Raw genomic sequence first — 18,040 nt, 5'->3', positions numbered from 1 at the left:
CTTTATTTATTTAGACAACTGCATATTAAAGTCTTAATGCATCCAACATGGCAGCGCTGGCAACAGTTTTCAGAACTTTTCAGAGACAACAAAAAGCAGCTGTGAAGCTGTTTAATGCTGCGCGCTGAGGTCATAAATGGTTTTAAAAATACTCTCTGGCTGTCACTGAAAGAAAAAACGTTGATTGCTACACTGCATTTGAATTTGACCCTTTAAAATTTTAATGAAAGCCTATAAAAGGGTTACAGCAGTCGAATCCATCGCACAACTGCAATGTATGCGTTGTCGTCGTCGTCGTCTGTGGGAAAAAAAGTACAGAGCGAGGCCGAGCATCCTGCCCCGACTGTGTTTTTGTTTTGAGGGAAGTGCAAAGGAAACTGGCGTCTCCGAAGCCCTGAGCTGCTGTCACCAACACTCAGACGATCAAAAAAAAACAAGCCGCTGTTTTTGTTGTTGTTGTGGAAGTTGAGGTTTTGAGTCGCTGAGAATTTGTTTCTGTTGTACAATATCCACCACCGAGAACAGAGAATCTCATTGTTTGGCTGTGTATTGTGATAGCGTTGGTTATCTGTAGCCTCTGAATCCAAAATAAGGGCTTTTTTTAACAACAGATTGATCAAAGCGATCAGTCTTCCACATTCTCACTGGAGTGGGATGCGAAGCTGCCACAGCACATTATTTAAAACCCTCATGTTTTTACTGTACAACCAACCAGCACCACAATGAATCTCTCCACCAACATGTGTAACCCACAGCCGATTAGTCACATTGTCACGCAGCTCGTCTTCACATTACGCCCACGGCCGATCCAAAGTAACCAAAAGTTTGCGTAGGGGAAAAAAAAATGAAAAAGAAATTGTTCACTGACAAAATAATGAGGAGGCAGGTTGGAGATGTGGGCGTACTAAAAACAGACTGATATATATTAAAAAGAAGAAAACAATGGATGTTATATTTATTGCCATCAGAGGCAGATAATAGAGAGTATAGAGGTCGGTCAGGTCAAAAAACCTGCAACATTTTTATGGAGATTTGCACGTCTGATCGTGTTTCTGCACCCTCTTGCCGTTTATTGTGGTTCTCATCATATCAGCTCTCGGATCAGACCCAGGGGGCACGAATGAGAGAACGGAGAAATACTGGGACAACAATGCAAAAGTCATCAGCCAATCAGAGGCGACTCGGAGTACACCCCACCAGAACAAGGCTATCCATTTATTAGCATGCACACAAACTGAACTCTGCCCTGTTTTCCCTGCCCTGACCTTTAGACAAAGACTCCCTCGCTGGTTCAGATCCGTAAACTCAGACGGTCACTGAGGGACACAGGGAAAAGAGGTTTAATTCAATATGTCAGAGTAATTTAATATTGGTGATGTTCTTTTGTTTGGGGCCAGTTTTTAAGTGTGGTTGTAGGTTTGTGCTTCTGCTGCTGAAGTGAAGCCTCCTCTCTTTCTATTTTTGAATGACGACACCCACAGTCGGTGAAAAGCTGTTTGAAAGAATCTGAATCATGTAATTGTGATTTGATTAGAAATATTTATATGTTATTTGTGTGTCTTTCTTTGAAACTGTCACATATGTAGTTTACAGTGCAAACAGAGACAGATTTTAGTCTCTGAATTCATGATGATTTTTTTTCTTCTTTGAAAGAGTGGGTCTTTCAGTTCTCACAGAAGGAAACGACAGCAGACGTCTTATTTTTAGTCAAACAAAAGCTCCACTCACACTCGCACTGACGGCTCCCAGCTAATTTAATCCAACAGAGCAACACAACGTTCCCATCGAAACCGAGACAATCTTCAAATCGTTAACAACAGCTGATACTTGCAGATGTTGTCAGTGTTAGTGAGGTTTCTAATTAATACAAAATAAGTCAACATCCTCACTGATGATCCATGTAGATTTTTTTCTTTTTTTAAAAAACAAAAACAAAAGGAGCAGTGTGTTGTCTGGCAGAGCAGGATTAGTCGAAATGAGTGTTTGCAAATAAAAAATGTGGCGTTAATCAATGTAATCCTCGTTTGGGTGCTTATTATAGACACTATAACACAGTGGTTGGATTCATGCTTTAAATAGTAAGTTCCCTTATTACAAGAGCACAGTTTTTGAGAATGAGGCCAACCCAATGTGTGTGGCAAACACGACATTAGCTCATGTAACATTGACGAGCGGCTGCTGGAGTCTTAAGTTGCTCCAATCAAATCATACTGAGGAGCAGGACAGAGCTGCTAACGACAACCAGCAATCTGATATTTGAGCTTCCTGGACCGGCCTCTTCTTCTTCGTCAGGAGATTTTCATGAAGTAACCTGCAGTAATAACGAGCTAATGATGTGGTCACTGCTGTTGGGGGGGTCGCGACTCGCTAGTTAGCCCGGCCTGTTTGCAGCTAGAAGAGTCCGTTACTTATCTCCTTTTGCCATGGTTGGTTTTAGAAAGACAAAAATATTTTGAAATGTACAGTCACAGTTCAAGGGGGAGAGTCATAGTGAACTTGTACCAGTGAGTTGCAGGAGCAGCTACGTGTTTGACTATAGATTTGTATAGTAGTATAGCCTTTATTGTCATTGCAAAACAACAAAATGCATTAAATTTGCAGTGCTACGTCTGTTTCAGTGTTAAAAAGGACATCATCAAAGAACACACACACACAAAAACAAAACAGAAAACATCAAGGACAGTCTTACAGTTAATAGTAATAAATATCTTGGACACTTAGTCAGTATTTCAAAATGTGAGGCCTTTCAGGCTTTGGCTGTTCCCCTGGATTAGGAAACTTCACATCTGTGTTGCGTGACGAGACAAAATGAATCAGACTGGGGTTTTTTTGCCTTTTAACTTTAATGCATTTAGAAATTTAGAGGGAATCACTGTCAGTCTTCATTTGTAGTTTTGTTCCAGGTTTTCAGTTACGACGGAGCAGCGTATTGAACAGGACTCTCACGGCCTTTTACGTCCCGTAGCGTAGCATGATGACTGCATGTTGATGGTTATTGATGTGAATGAGACTTGGGTGAAGCTCTGGTACGGTTATGGCACTGACCCACCATAAACGTTCCCTTAAAGCTTCAGTGTTGCCATATGTGCAGAGACGAGATCAACCTCCGTAAAGACATATGTTGTTCCTTAAAGATGGATCGACTGGGATGGTAGAGTCGGCTCATGGTTCCAATTGATGGGTTAAGAGTCATAATTGAACCATTCATTGTTGGAAGTGCAGATACCTCATGGCCTCTTTCTTGGAGCCCGATCTGTCAATCCTTTACACCACATTTAAAAAAAGAAAAAAAGAAGTCTATTCATAGAAAGAGAGGTTAAAAAAAGTGACGTTGGTTTCCACTGATAGCTGCGGTCGCTCCCACATGTATCTGTTCAGGACTAAGAGAGGAGATTTCATGGGTTAGATCTGGTTGAAACTGCGGGTTTATACTTGGAAAATATACATTGAGTCATAAATTCATAGGTCATGGATTGAGTACACATGTATGCATCCAAAGGGAGGGGGAACTCCAGTAGCACATGTGCTGAACATCTTGGAGAGGAATTTTTCGGAAAACCTTGGGAAAGGTGGGGCTGCAGGTATCCGTTTTCCACTGTTTGCACTTATAGGAGGAGGAGGATTATAAAAAAAAAAAAGGTGGAAATGACTGGTATGTTAATTGTAGATCACCGAGATTGTAAACATGTGACGTCCTCGCTCCCCGTTCCTTTCTCTTAGGATCGCATCAGAAACATCCTGCAGAGGAATTTAAGACGGCGGCGAGCAGGGGAAAGTCCTTGAGCGCTGCACGTCTGCAAAGCCAGGTGTTGCCGCCGCTGCCGCCACCGACATTAAAAGCACAGACAGACACGGTGGCATCCTGAAGTGGATTTTTCCGAAAACCGTAGGCTAGAATTTAGCTAACTCCAGCGAGTTGAGTTGCAAAATGCAAAAAAGAAAAAATTCCTACGTGATTTATGATGCTTGCTTTTGTTTCATAAAAACAGGCCATCAACCTGCTCACGAGTTGATTTATGTTCAGCCACAGGAATGCGTGTGTGTGTGTGCGTGTGTGGTGTTTTTTGTAGGCCGCTGTGATGTAACAGCTCGGGGATGGTTAAGTCTGTTAGATTTTCAGTGATGTTATTTATATATATATTGGAGTTTAGAAATCTAGGGTATCCACCATGAGACTCCTCAATCAGTCGTTTTCTCTTGCTCATCTTATTTTTGGATTTATTCTCTTTTTGTCTTTCTCTCCCTCTCCCTCCTCTCTTTGTGTCTCTCTAACAATGACTCAGCAGCCTGGGTGTTTCGCTTTGTCGCTGCTTAAAGGAGAATCATTTTTAAAACGCATACAGAAACAAATAAAGACGCTGCTGCCTCCTCCTCATACTTTATCATAAGTAAAGATGAACAACAAACTAATTTGGTGTCTAATAAATCTTTGCTACTATTTTAAATCCACTATGAATCTGCACATTTCTTCTAATGCTTCATCTTCTCCAGTTGAGGTGTTTTCCAGTAACCACAGCTTGATCTTCATGGCATCAAGTCAAGCTAATGGAAATCAATGATCAGGCAGCAGGGCTCCTGCTATTGTATTGTGCTGAATTGCTCTCTCAATATTTTTAAAAAGTAATTTCACGTATATTGAATAAGTGTTCAGTCGGTGACCCTTATCACAGCACAGAGAAATGAAACCTCGTCCTAACTGGAATGAGATTATCCTTCACTGCGTCTGTGAGTAATGAGAATTAGCTTCACCTACCTGTCGCTGTCTGAATAACGGCAATATGGTTTTTAAAATGGCTTTTGTAATTTTCTAAAAGGAGCCTGATGTATTGACGTTCAGCCTAGTGCAGTGTTTTTCAACCTTGGGGTCGAGACACCACGAGGGGTCGCCTGGAATTCAAATGGTGTCGCCTGGGGAAACAAATGACTGATAAAGATATCTTTCTTTATCTAATTATTATTCTTTTTAAAATTAGGATTAAAAACACCACACGTAATCTTAAACAACTGTATTCCATACTTTCACTTTCTCAAATATTTTGATTTGAATTGAGTTCAAATAAAATGCAGAATATAGAAATATCTGAGCTGGCGCATCTTGATTGACGGTCGCCAGAAATTTGTGATGTCAAAATGGGGTCACGAGCCAAAAAAGGTTGGAAACCACTGGCCTAGTGTGTTTTGAAAAACATCTCTGAACTCCTTCACTCCCTCTTCGTCTCCTCTCAACAGGCCGTGGCAGCGACTCAGAGTCCGACGGCCCCCCCCACAGGAAGATGCCGGACATCCGCAAGGACGACATGTTGGCGCGGCGGACCTCGGTCAGCGAGCCGCGAACCGCCATGCCCTTCAACCAGTACCTCCCCAACAAGAGCAACCAGAGCGGATACATGCCCACGCCGCTCCGCAAGAAGAAAAACGACAAAGACGAGGGAGGACGCAAGAGCTGGAGCACGGCCACATCGCCTATAGGGGGAGACAGACCTTTCAGGTGAGTGGGACGCAAACATGAAGGTTTTCTTGGATGTTTTGGGTCAAAATGTTTAATATTTTATACAGTTTAAGGACTAATGTGTGTTCAGAAACACTGTGAATGCTTCAAGAACAATAGCGACACATGTAACTACTACATTCTGCATAAACCTACTGATACAACATGTAAGAGCTATTGCAAATATTCAAGTAAACAGTTCATATCTATTTGTTCAGATAAACATTATTATTATACGTTACAACACAACCTGCTCTTCTACATACTGTTGTTGTCGAAGTCTGACACAGACTCGCATATTTCACATTTAATCACTAAGAGACTAAACAGAGCAGAGCAAGTAAAGGTCCTTGACACTGGTGGTTAGGAGTGTAATCGCTTAATGAACAGGACGAGTTGCACAACCATGAACTTGTTTCAGCCTGATGTTTGAACTGCTGCAGGTTAAACCTTTAATATTCAGGTTTATTCAGAATTTCCTGGCAGAGAAAAACCTGTTGGACTAAATCCCTGTCGATGAATGAAGATGATTCCTGATAAAGATACTGACTCGACTGACAGAACGGTTATTGGTGTTGGAAAACAAATCGTACGTTGTTTATTATTCTCGGCAACGCCCTCGTGGATTGATTTAAAGTTTGTGTTTGGTTTTTGTTTTGTTTTTTCTGTGAAGAATTTTGCAGAAGAGTAAAAGTGTCACTTGTGTCAAATTACAGATGTGTGGAACGAAACCTTTCAACTCTTGATTATTTTTCTCTGTCCGGCCGGCACTGTACAGATGTGGAGAGGCTGATGGAGGCCAGATGTTGCCGTTTCCATATGTTCTGACTCTGATTTGAAGCGAAAGTGTGAAATGTGCTACACGGACAAGAAAAAATTATTAAAGTCTGAGGGTTTTATTGGCATTTATTGGTTTGGCGTGTCAGCATGTGAGAGCTCAGGGATGATGAATTAAGTATTTCATTGTCAATGGAGTTTCAGATTTCTGCCGGCTGAGTGCGTCGTGTTGTTACATAATGGGCTCTGATGAGTTGTGTTACCGTCGGTGTGGCGGTGGGAGAGCGTCGGACTTTGAATGAGAGCAGATTGTGGTCACTTAACGTTTGGATGCATCATCATTTAGCATCAGGGGATTCGGTCTGATTGGTGTGTGACTGTAGCTCAGTGGGTTTATAGAGTAGGAGGCTTTTTACAGCAGGGAGATGTGCAGTGGAAGTGTGTCTGTGTGCATCGCCCAGTGTGTGTGTGTGCGTGCTGCTAAACTCTCATTTCCCCTGGTGTTAAATTCATCTCTCATATTATGTTTCATCAAATCATCATGTGTTCATTGATTTTTTTTTTTTTGCATTCATTGTTTTCCTTTTTCTTCCTCCTCCTCCACCTTCTTCCTTCCTTCCTTCCTTCCTTCCTTCCTTTCTCCTTTCCTCCTTTCCTTCATGTCTTATTGTGTTTCTCCCTTTTTGCCTCCTGATGTGAACTCACTCGTCCATCACCACATTTGTGTTTTTTTCAATCACATTGTGATTATTCTCATGCCCTCGTTGCTAATGCATTGTTGCTGCAATGCGATTACATCTTCCCCTCCCTGTCCACCGCGCGCGTGTGTGTGTGTTTGTTTGTGTGTGTGTGAATGTGAATGACGTAACAGTCCAACTGAAATCCCTAGCTTAGACGCCCCGAGTCCGTCCCCCACCCCGCCCCCCTTCGAACCCCAGACACAGACTGAGCCGGAGTGCCACAGTGTAGAGGATGAGGAGGAGGAGGAAGGCCAGCAGCAGCAGCAGCAGACGTCGTCAACACCTTTCATTGAGATCCACTCGGCCAACATAAGGAGGAGCAGTGAGCCTCTGCCCTGCAGCCTCCTGCAGCCGCGGGCGCAGACCCCCACCGAGACTGTGACTCACCTGACCATCACCTCCGAGCAAAGGTCTCCACCTTCATTCACGTCTGTCCCTGTACCTAGATATTAGAGATGCGCTGATTCAAATTGAGTCAAATTCTGGGTCGATACCGATGTTTAAAATGGTACCGATGTTATTTCTCTGTTCTTTATTCCTTTTTCTTGTAAAGGAAACCAAGAAATCTTCATTACTCAAAAAAAAATAACATTTTCACTCACTTAAATGTAACAAATTGAACGTGCATGCTTCCTCTTGCATCTCTGCAGAGTCTCATCCCCCTGAAAAAGAGACAATACTGTATGCTACTTAACAGATATCAACAGACTGCCATCAGTATTTACCGATGACCAATGAGGCGACTATCGGCCGATACCGATGTTCAGCCGATGCATTGGTGCATCCTTACTAGATATGTGTCATCCCCAGTTCCTCTAAAGGTGCATTCACACCGGGCCCTTTAATTTTTGTTTGCCATCGCCCCTTTGTTATCGCTGTATCACTCAACTGCCTACAATCGCTCATCAGTTTGGCACAGACTCGGCTTTTCGCTTTGATGGCGTCATGCCCACTGCCGTGTCTCTCTGTATACACCGGCACCACCGGGATTACTGTACGGCAGCCAATCAGCGTTGAGTGGCAAGCGACTGACAGCAAGCGAAATGACATCGACTTGGGATTTCTTATCTCAAGCAATTGACAAAATGTAAAGTTGTCACCAGCGACAAAAATAAAAGGTTCGGTGTGAACGCTGCTCAACCTAATCGGAAAGATGAGTCACTGATCTCATTGTCCTATTCAGTTTTAGATGATTGATCTGTATGTGTGAAAGGTTTTATACATCAAAGTCACATGTTATCGCGTCTGCCCAGAGGGAGCTGTGTGTGCAGTGTGTGATGTGACGTGACTTGAGGCAGTTTCGGTTTGGGATGATAAAGTGACGACAAGTTTGAGACTGGGAGCAAAAAAAAAAAAACATCTGGGTTTGTGCAGTTAAAAAGACGTGAGCCAAGCTCGCCTGTAGCTGCTCCTCATCTCTGCTCCAGGCGACATTAGTCGCTTGCAGGAAAACAAACCTGAACCAGTGAAGTTGCATTGAAGGTAATGTGAACACCGGGTTTTTGACAGGGAGGCAAAAGACGATATCTCTGGATCTGCTGCGTCTCTGCCTCTGGGACTCCGGCCTGCAGCACCACACAACGTTTTATTTGTGCCTCTAAATGTGCCACTGAAAAGCTCCATTAGAAAAAAAATCTCAGCAGCTGCACATCTGTCCAAAAAGGAACAATGCAATCCCTCATTAGTGACGATAATCCAGAGATTTCAGTGTGAACAGTTTTCATCAGATTGAAAATAGTTCCACTTCCCGTCCGGCAGCAGCCCCCTCCTCCGCTCTTCACCTGCTCATCGTTTCCACTTCCATCCTTGTCCCTGAGCAGTGTAAAACACTGGGTTAGCGAGACGAACACGAGGCCTTTACCCAGCATGCCTCCCTCCCTCCCTCCCTCAGGGGCCACACATTTCACAGCTGCTGTCAGGTAACAAGGTGAGGATTATGAGCTGTCAAGACACAATGCTGTTTTCTATTTTACCGCTCAGAAGAACAGCTCTGAAGCGCGGCTGCTGCCGTGTTTTCTCTCTGACGAAATACGTCAGGTTTTTGTTATTTCACAATCCAGCCTTATCCTGTGTTATTTCCTCGTCAAGCAGACGCTTCATTCACAGGCCTGTGTTGGAGAGTCATTACGGTCACACCCCCGAGTTTCCAGCGTTTTCTGGCACCGACGACGTGAACGGCATTGATTGGATTGTCAGCGTGTCAAGGGAGTGAAAGGGATCCTCGGCAGAAATCAGACTCGCATGTAGCTGCGTTCCAAGACGAAAGGGGGGATTTCTAGGATGTTTGTAAAGGCTTTGATGGAGATGGGGGGGGGGGGCTTCTGTAGCTGGTAACAGCTTGCATTTTTCCAGAGGTTGGAATTTTGTGTATTTTCCTTGTTGGCTCCTCCTGCACACCAGCGTATCTGTGTTTTGAGCTTTGTAGGAAATTTGTGTTGTAACATCGGGGTTTTTTTATGAGCAGAAACATACTGAGATGTTTGTTTCAGTGTGTTTGGATGGAGGAGTGGAGCTTTGCATCCAGCCCTGCAGTGGTGTGTGTGTATTAGCTGTGTTTCTTATCTTGAGCAGAAATGCCAGCTGTGTGTGTGTGTGTGTGTGTGTGTGTGTGTGTGTGGTGTGTGTGTGTGTGTGTGTGTGTGTGTGTGTGTGTGTGTGTGTGTGTGTGTGTGTGTGTGTGTGTGTGTGTGTGTGTGTGTGTGTGTGTGTGGTGTGTGTGTGTGTGTGTGTGTGTGTGTGTGTAGGCGGGATATTGGTCATTAGCACAACCAGAGATATGGCTGAGTGAAAGACAAATATCTGCAATTACTGTACTATACATTTTGAAATGATAAAATCTAAATCAAGAAATAGAAAAAGCAGGATCAGAGGAAAACACCAGTTGAAACTCCTCCAGTTGCCTTTGTTTCCTCACAGCTAATGAACAAAATCTGCACACACCTTCAAATACAAAACTGTACAAACAAGAACAGACACACAGAAATGTACACACACACACACACACACACTGGCAGGGAACATGAACATGGCGGCCCACCCTCAGGATGTAAGGAAATGAGGCCTTCTTCCTTCCCTGACCCTGAGCAGACTGGGACTGAGGCCGGAGTCCTTTCACTGCCGGCAGCTGGCCAGTCTCTCTCTCTCTCTGGGAATTTACAGTCCAATAACAATCCTCCCAGAAAGTAGCTGTTCATCACACGGCAACAAACACTGAGATTTGTTCTGTTTTGTTTTGGTTTTTTTCCATTCATCCAGGCTGCTATGAATGGATCTGTGTGACCATGCTGTGTTATTTTCTCAGATTTAACATCTTCACCATCCAGAGGAATACTGTCTGTCTGATGATGATGATGATGATGATGTAGTAGGATGATAACCAACCAGGCAGCAGTACTGTACGTTTTTTAGTTTGCTTTGCTTTCCGCAGCACTCCGGCTCGCTCGTGCTCTGAGGAACTCTTCCACCACTTGGCGCCTCTAGCGGGACACGCTGCGGCATCACCGGTCGTCGTCGCAGCAGCGGCGGCGGCGGCCATAGGTCCCACCGCCGTCGACGCAACCGGGAAACATCCGCCTCCGGCCGAGCAGCATCAGCATCATCAGCACGAGAAGGAGAAGGAGGAGGAAGAGGAGGAGGAGAGCGGCAGAGGAAGGAGGGGAGCTGCAGCAGCTGTTGCCGTTGGTGACCCGGTAGTGGCAGATGGCGAGAGGCGCGGCCGTCGCTCGCTTACCTCTCCTCCTAAACGCACCGCCACGCCGAGCCCCTCCCACTTTCTTCCCGTGCCCGCTGCTGCCATGGCAATGAAGGAAACGACCAACACCAACACGGGCCGGCGGAAGGGCAGGGCGCTGAGCGAAAGCGACGACCCGCAAGGAGGGATGATGTCCTGGTTGGACGGCAAACTCCCACCAACGTGAGCCCCCCCACCCCCCGTCCAGCTACAACTACACACAACTACATGTTAATGAAATGTTGCCGCGTTACGAACTAGAACAACAACACACCTCACTGCAGGATCCACTGCTCCCACAACGCTTTTGAATACTTATCTCAGCATGTGACCTTTGACCTCAGGCAGTAATGGATGATTTAACTACCTAAAGATAGCATGAGATTTTTAACATCAGCAGTTATTGTAAAAAAAAAGTGCATGGAAACTCTGAAAATGTGTATTTTTTCTCATTTTCTTGCTTCTTTTTTTAAAGAAATTTGAAGAAGATAAAACATTTGTGACAATGGATTAAAGGGATAGTTCAAGATTTTGGCAAATTGGCCATTGCCATAATCCCTATAGTCATAGCAGTAGGTTCGTTACCTTTAATTGTTGGTGTCGTTTTTGAGGCAAATGCAGAGACTGCTTGCCGGAAAACTGCTCCCGATGGGAACGCGCATCAGCTGTTTTGCATGAATTTACCTATAAAACAACTCTGTCTCGTAACGTTTCATTATTATCTCATAGCGTGGTGAATGTGCAGGTCACAACTTGTCCACCAGAGCGTTTTGGAGTTGTTGGATTGTGCATTTGATGAGTTTGATGAGGGAAACCAAGAAATACCAGTAGCCTCCGTAGCGTAGCTCTGAGCAGCTCGCAGCTCTGCTCCGCCGTTCTAAAAATAGCTTGCATCGACAATTAAAGGTAACGAACCTACTGCTATGACTATAGGGATTATGGCAATGGGCCAATTTGCCAAAATGTTGAACTATCCCTTCAAGTTTGCATGATAGTAGATCTGAGTTTTTGATCTCTTCAGGAGACCTAATTAAGGAAAAACTTCAGTTCATGCTGAACTTGACATCTTTATATTTAAATGCACATGAAATAACCACAAATTCACTGTTTGACAACAAGATAAATAATAAAAATTGGCTGTAATGGAGGCCCCACTGTATCGCAGGCAGACATCTCCCTACAGAAAAACATATGGCCAATTACGACGACGTACCATGTGGTAAATAGCCATCCTTGGAGAAAGAAAAAAAACTCTCTGGTTTTGATTTACTGAGTCTTCTCTTAATTTAGTCTCCTCTTTCTCTTGTGGCGAGCAGCCGCAGGCCGCGCTCTCTCTCACACCCCTCCGACATCACAGAGGCGGCTCCATAAAAACAAAAAATGACTGTGTGAAGACCTTTGTGGTTTAGGCCAAACCTACAAGTGGCAGTCACAGACACAGAAAGAGAGAGAGAGAAATCCTTGATGTCGCTCTGGTGCTGCTCTAATAACAGATGCATGTGCTTATTTTCAATAGGCTTTAATAGTATTTTAAAATCAGTGCCATGTGCCTCTGTTGTGTAGCAGCAGCAGCAGTGTGTTGTGTTTTTGCAGCGCTGCAGTAAATTTGTCTTCTGTCGTGCTCTGGCTGTGTTTTGGATGAGACTGCCCCCTTGTGCTTAGTTTGAGAAAATCAGGAGCTGACAAATACATCTGTGTTTCTTCTTCTTCTTCCACACACTTACACACACTTACACACACTTAAAACACGATTACTCAACCCGACCTGATGCGTAACTGTCTCATTATCCCAGAATAAGCTACTGTACAAATCAAATATCCCATCGATCTCTGTGTTTTGATTTTTCACACCTGTGTGGATGATGAGTGTCTCTCTCTTTCCTCTGAACGTACCCTGTGTTCATCTGTGTTGTGCTCTCTCTCCATGCTCTCTGCCCTCTGTAGATTCAGCCACACAGATAGTGTGTCAGATGATTCACAGTAAGTTGTCTTTTGAACCACTCAGAGGCTCAGCTGCCTGGCACGACGCTGCTCCGCACTACACTACACTACACTACATAACAAAACCCGCTCAACAAGTCATTTAATCATTCACTGACTCTTGGAATTGGATTTATTTTTTTATTTTTTCTATTCATGCAAGTGGAGAAAAAAACTGCCAGATGGTTGAAGTCAATTAAAAAACTGGCTTCATGAAACTGACAACAACTTCACAGACTGACGTTAGAGTTCGTCTCTGTTTTTGAGCCAATTTTTTTCATTATAATAGCATAATAATTAAAAGAATATCATTTCATTCTCTTGCCAGTGCGAAAATAAAAATCTCAAATGACCTTCAGCTTTTATTATGATACAAAAATCATCTATTGAGTGCCGATGAGTCATGCTGTGATTAGCAGCTCCGGCACAAAGTTTTCAGTTGTTTGAGATGAATTAATTTAAATAATTAAACTGAAGAGTGAAACAAATTAGTCTATAGGCAGTAAATCGGCAGATTTTCATGCAGGTGTAGGTTAAGAGCAGGTACAGTCAGTCAGAGCTGCTGCACTGTGAGCTCTTCAGAAATTTAAATTGTTGTTTTTTCTACACGGAAAATCAAAACGTCTCCCAGTGAAGCATATTTTTCCTACTTGCATCACTCGTGAAAGATATTAAATAAGTTAAATCTGGCAGTGTGCTTTAGCCATATCAAAAATGCAAAATGCCCCTAGCCACTACACTTGATCTGGATCATTATCATAATATGTTTTTGTATAAATCCAGTGCACATGCTTTTTTTAAACTTTTTGGCTGGCAACCATCCATCCGTCTCAGATTGACCGTGTGCCTGCAGCAGTGGCTGTGGAGAGGACTTACTAGTAGTTAGCTGCATGTTTCATGTAACTCAATCATCCTCCAAACCATCTCATCCTCTCTTTACCATGTGAAACGCATATGATACTGTTATCACCATGGTGATCGATCTCCTCTGCTGCTGCAAGCTAATGCAAAAAAAAAAAAAAAATGTTCAGCTTCTTTAAAAAGCAGGAGAGGATTCACAACCAGGAGACGACTTACAAGTACAAGTCAATAAATCAAGTTTTCATTCAGCAGATCAGTTATTGGACCAAAACTTTTAAACATTAAACACCATCAGTCGTCTCTCAGGTTGAAAACACTCTCCTGCTGCAAGTGTCTGATCATGAGTGGGCACTGCAAGAGTCAGAAAATTGTCATGTTTTAATTCTTGTTGAACCTTTTGTATGTCGGCAGTGCATCAATTTTCTGAGTCTTTGAACGAGAACAGTTTTTACACTCATGACTGAAACATGCAGGTGAATTGTTTGTGAAACAATAAAAAAACTATTTTAACCCATTTTAACTCTGTGATGATGAACATCCAGTCCAGTCCAGCTGCATGCTCCTAACAGTGACGCTGCGCTTCACCGTCTTGTCTGTAAAAATCTTTTAAAACAAACTGCTTTAACATAAAAGATCAGTGTGAAATCTTTCTGTATGTTGCCTGTATGTATAATACTTGTATGTATGGTTGTTGCATCAGATTCTTACTAAAAGCTTCATAACAACAGTTACTGATGTTTTCAAAGGTCCTGTTAAAATGGCATCTCGTCATTCTGTCTGAAACCGAATGCATTTCCCGTTGAAACAGATGTTGGAATGTGACATGAAAGAAAATGGGATCAATTGAAAGATAACTGATGTACGAACGATGATGGGATCATGTTATGTTTATATGAATCAGTGGGTTCAGGTTGTTTTCTCTCCCTTTTGATAAATTACTACTGAATATTTTTGGGACTGATTTATTTTGTTTTTTTCTGTGATTCTCCTGTACAAACCTGTAGGAAAAATTATTTATCACTGTTTTTTTGTTTTGTTTTTTTGTTGACATCATGTGACCTCTTTAACCACGACTTTAGTGTGATTGTAGTTTTACTATGGCATACAAACACACTGCAGAACGATGCATTCAGGGAAATGTGTGGGGAAAACTAACGACAGCATCAAAACAGAAAAAACTATGGGAAAAAAAACCACTAACTTGTTTTTTACCATCCATATTCTCTCTCTCTTTCTCCCTCTCTGTCTCTCCAGGAGTGTTAGTATGATCGACATGCGTGGCGAGGAGGACGCCATGCTGCAGCCCCACAGTCAGGTGCGTCATGAACTGATGCACAATCAGTACAACAGGATGAAGGAAGAGGAGGATCACTGGCAGGACGTGAGTGTCTCACATTTATCCACTTGACATCACTGTTTTGTTGTTGTGTTGTTTTTTTTTCTTTTAGTCTTTGCACATTTATTTATTTTTGGACTAAGATAAGTTAAGATAATAAGTTGTGTCAGCAGCTGATCAGTTATGTGCAGTGATTTCCAGCGCCTGCAGGCCGAAGCACCAACTCATCTCAACATCTTCCTCTGCCCCAGTTAAACAATTTAAATCAGTTTTCTAGGGCCACAGCTTCAAGTCTCACGTTGATGCTCGGCAGAGTCCTCTCGCCTGGTTTCATTTTGAACTGACACACTTAACTAACTATCTACTTCGTCCGTGTGTGTGTCAGGACCTGGCCCGATGGAAGAATCGTCGGAGGAGTATTTCCCAGGATCTGATCAAGAAGGAGGAGGAGAGGAAGATGATGGAGCGGCTGATGACAGGAGACACCTGCATCTCCCACAGGAGGAGAAGCATCAAGACGTACAGAGAGATAGTGGAAGACAAGTAGGTGAAACAGAAACTCATGTTCCACTAATAAGCTCACGGTGCTTGTGCAGAAGAGAACAAACCTGGAGATAAGTAGGTCTTTCACAGGAGAGAGAGAGAGACTTAATATTCATAATAATTCCTGTTAGCAAGCAGAGAGGTGACAGCAGCTCCTCCTCTCCTGGAGCTCAGGGAAGTGGGTCTCCAACAGAGGAGCATGAACAATAGTATATTAGATCTGTTGTTGAGATAGGTTAGACTGTAATGGTTTTATCTGTTTTAATCTGGTTATCTGGTCATTAAATCAATAATTAGTTATGCTGAGTTAGATGACCCTCAGTGTGGGGGAACATTTATCTCCGAGTGTTTCCTTTGCTAAAGGAGATCAGATAAGAAGCACTGAACCTCCTTTATGAAGCTCCTTTTTAATTGCGGTTGTGGTTTTCTGTCACAGGTTTTGTTTGTATCTTTGTTTGGATGTTTCACCTGCTTCTTCTTCTTTCTTTCCTATCCAGGGATAGGATAGTAGGTTCATTACCTTTAATTGTCGGTGCAAGCTATTTTTAGAACGGCGGAGCAGAGCCGCTATAGCTGCTCAGAGCTACGCTACGGAGGCTCATGGGATTTCTTGGTTTCCCTCATCAAACTCATCAAATACACAATCCAACAACTCCAAAACGCTCTGGTGGACAAGTTGTGACCTGCACATTCACCACGCTATAAGATAATAACGGAACGTTACGAGACAGAGTTGTTTTAGAGGGAAATTCATGCAAAACCGCTGATGCGTGTTCCTGTCGGGGGCAGTTTTTCGGCAAGCAGACTCTGCATTTGCCTCGAAAACAACTCTGTCTGGTAACGTTCTGTTATTATCTCATAGCGTGGTGAATGTGCAGGTCACAACTTGTCCACTAGAGAGTTTTGGAGTTGTTGGATTGTGTGTTTGATGAGGGAAACCAAAAAAATCCCATTAGCCTCCGTAGCATAGCTCTAAAAATAGCTTGCACCGACAATTAAAGGTAACGAACCTTCTCCTAAAACTATAGGGGCCAATTTGCCAAAGTGTTGAACTATCCCTTTAAGTACTAAGCCCATGTCCTCTTGACCATAATGTTGACTATTATTTATGTAGTTTAATTGTGTAAATGTCGACTGCTGATAGAATCAAACTGTATAATTTCAGCTGCGTCACATTGAACACATCTGGTTTGACTGATCTCCCTCTCTCCTCCTCTCCTCTGACCGACAGGGAGCGCCGCGAGGAGGAGCTGCGTGACGCGTACAGAAGAGCCCGGACCCCGGATGAGGCGTCATCCATCCTCCAGCGCTACGCCCAGCGTTTCTCCATCAGCGAAGCGGTCCTCGAACGCCTCCAGCTGCCCAAGCTCCTGGACCGCAGCATATCCGCCGACCCCTCCTTCCCCTGCTCGCCCTTGACCCTCTCCCTCACCTCCTCCCCGACGACCCCGGACCCCTTCGACGTGGACCCCAACGGGCCCCTGCGGTATCTGCGGCAGCAGTCGGCGCCGGCTCCGGCTCCAAAGTTCACGTCCACGCTGGAGGCGCGGATCGAGGAGTTTCCCAAAGACTTGTCCCTGCACCAGCGGCCTCAGATCCGCTCGCGCTCGTCCGAGCCGCCGTCGACCCGAGCGCTGTCGCCCAAACCGGTGCCTTTGCTGACGCCCAAGCCTTACTTCGAGTCCCGCGCCACCGCAGCTGAGCCGTGGCCCAGCAAGGTGAGTGTAACATAACGATGTGTGGTGCTGCAGGACGTCTCGGGTTACAGCATCCTCTGGGTTCCCATGGTGAAATGTGACTTAAATTAAAGGAATAGTTCACCAAAAAATGAAATTCAGTCATTATTGACTCACCCTCATGCTGATGAATACTCCGGAGTAGTTTTTTATTTTAAGTGCATCTGGAGACCCGGGAGGCCGGTTCGTAGTCCAATGAAAACTTTATATGAGAGTAATAGGAGTTTACTCGAAACGACGATTTTTACAGCCTAAACAGTCCTGTATTGAATTTGCCTGGGGAAACTCGTGTAAACTCTGTACTATATCCCTTCAGGACACTTGGATTGCAGTGGATGAGCAGTGTGGAGGAATATTACATGGTTTTTGTGTAGTTTTATGGACGTTTTTGTGTCGGGCGCTATTGATTCTCATATAAAGTTTTCGTTGGACGACGAACCGGCCTCCCGGGTCTCCAGATGCACTTTGAGGAATAAAAAACTACTCCGGAGTATTCATCTGCATAAGGGTGAGTCACTAATGACTGAATTTCATTTTTTAGTGAACTATTCCTTTAAAACCTGAACAGTGTTTCTACACAAAGATGATGGTGATGAAGTTTTTATTAGAAAACAAATAATCGTGCTTTGGTGAGTGGGACCACAACAGATCTGCGGAGCACATGGTGCATGTGGTCACTTCTCAGCGCTGGCCGCTCTCCTCGCCGGCCGGCTGCTGGGTGAATTCCCCTCCATCTCTCTCTCTCTCTCTCTCTTCTTGGCATTTACATTAGAATACCAGAGAGCCGCGGCCGCCGCCATGGTGATGAGCCGGCTGGTTCGTAGGAAAACAACCAGAAGAAGCATGTAA

General features: G+C 43.9%; 1 protein-coding gene across 19 annotated transcripts in view; it reads left to right on the top strand.

Moving 5' to 3' along the window:
* Positions 1-18,040, top strand: part of LOC146979359 (LIM and calponin homology domains-containing protein 1-like) — a 98,686-nt gene that overhangs the window by 64,002 nt on the left and 16,644 nt on the right. For 12 of the 19 annotated variants that reach the window (XM_085789191.1, XM_085789186.1, XM_085789189.1 and 9 more), the window contains 6 exons: positions 5,230-5,488; positions 10,433-10,918; positions 12,680-12,715; positions 14,831-14,957; positions 15,298-15,455; positions 16,687-17,173. In XM_085789191.1, coding sequence (XP_085645317.1) covers positions 5,230-5,488; positions 10,433-10,918; positions 12,680-12,715; positions 14,831-14,957; positions 15,298-15,455; positions 16,687-17,173 — 1,553 coding nt within the window. Of the gene's footprint in view, positions 1-5,229; positions 5,489-7,136; positions 7,416-10,432; positions 10,919-12,679; positions 12,716-14,830; positions 14,958-15,297; positions 15,456-16,686; positions 17,174-18,040 lie in introns of all 19 variants that reach the window. The other 7 variants (XM_085789193.1, XM_085789197.1, XM_085789195.1 and 4 more) reach the window with 3 other exon arrangements.

The sequence above is a fragment of the Trachurus japonicus genome, chromosome 10 (genome assembly GCF_045865225.1).
Source record: "Trachurus japonicus isolate A0001 chromosome 10, Traja_1.0".
Lineage (NCBI taxonomy): Eukaryota > Metazoa > Chordata > Actinopteri > Carangiformes > Carangidae > Trachurus > Trachurus japonicus.
Note: the sequence above shows the minus strand (reverse complement) of the source record. Positions and strands in the feature narration are given on the sequence as shown.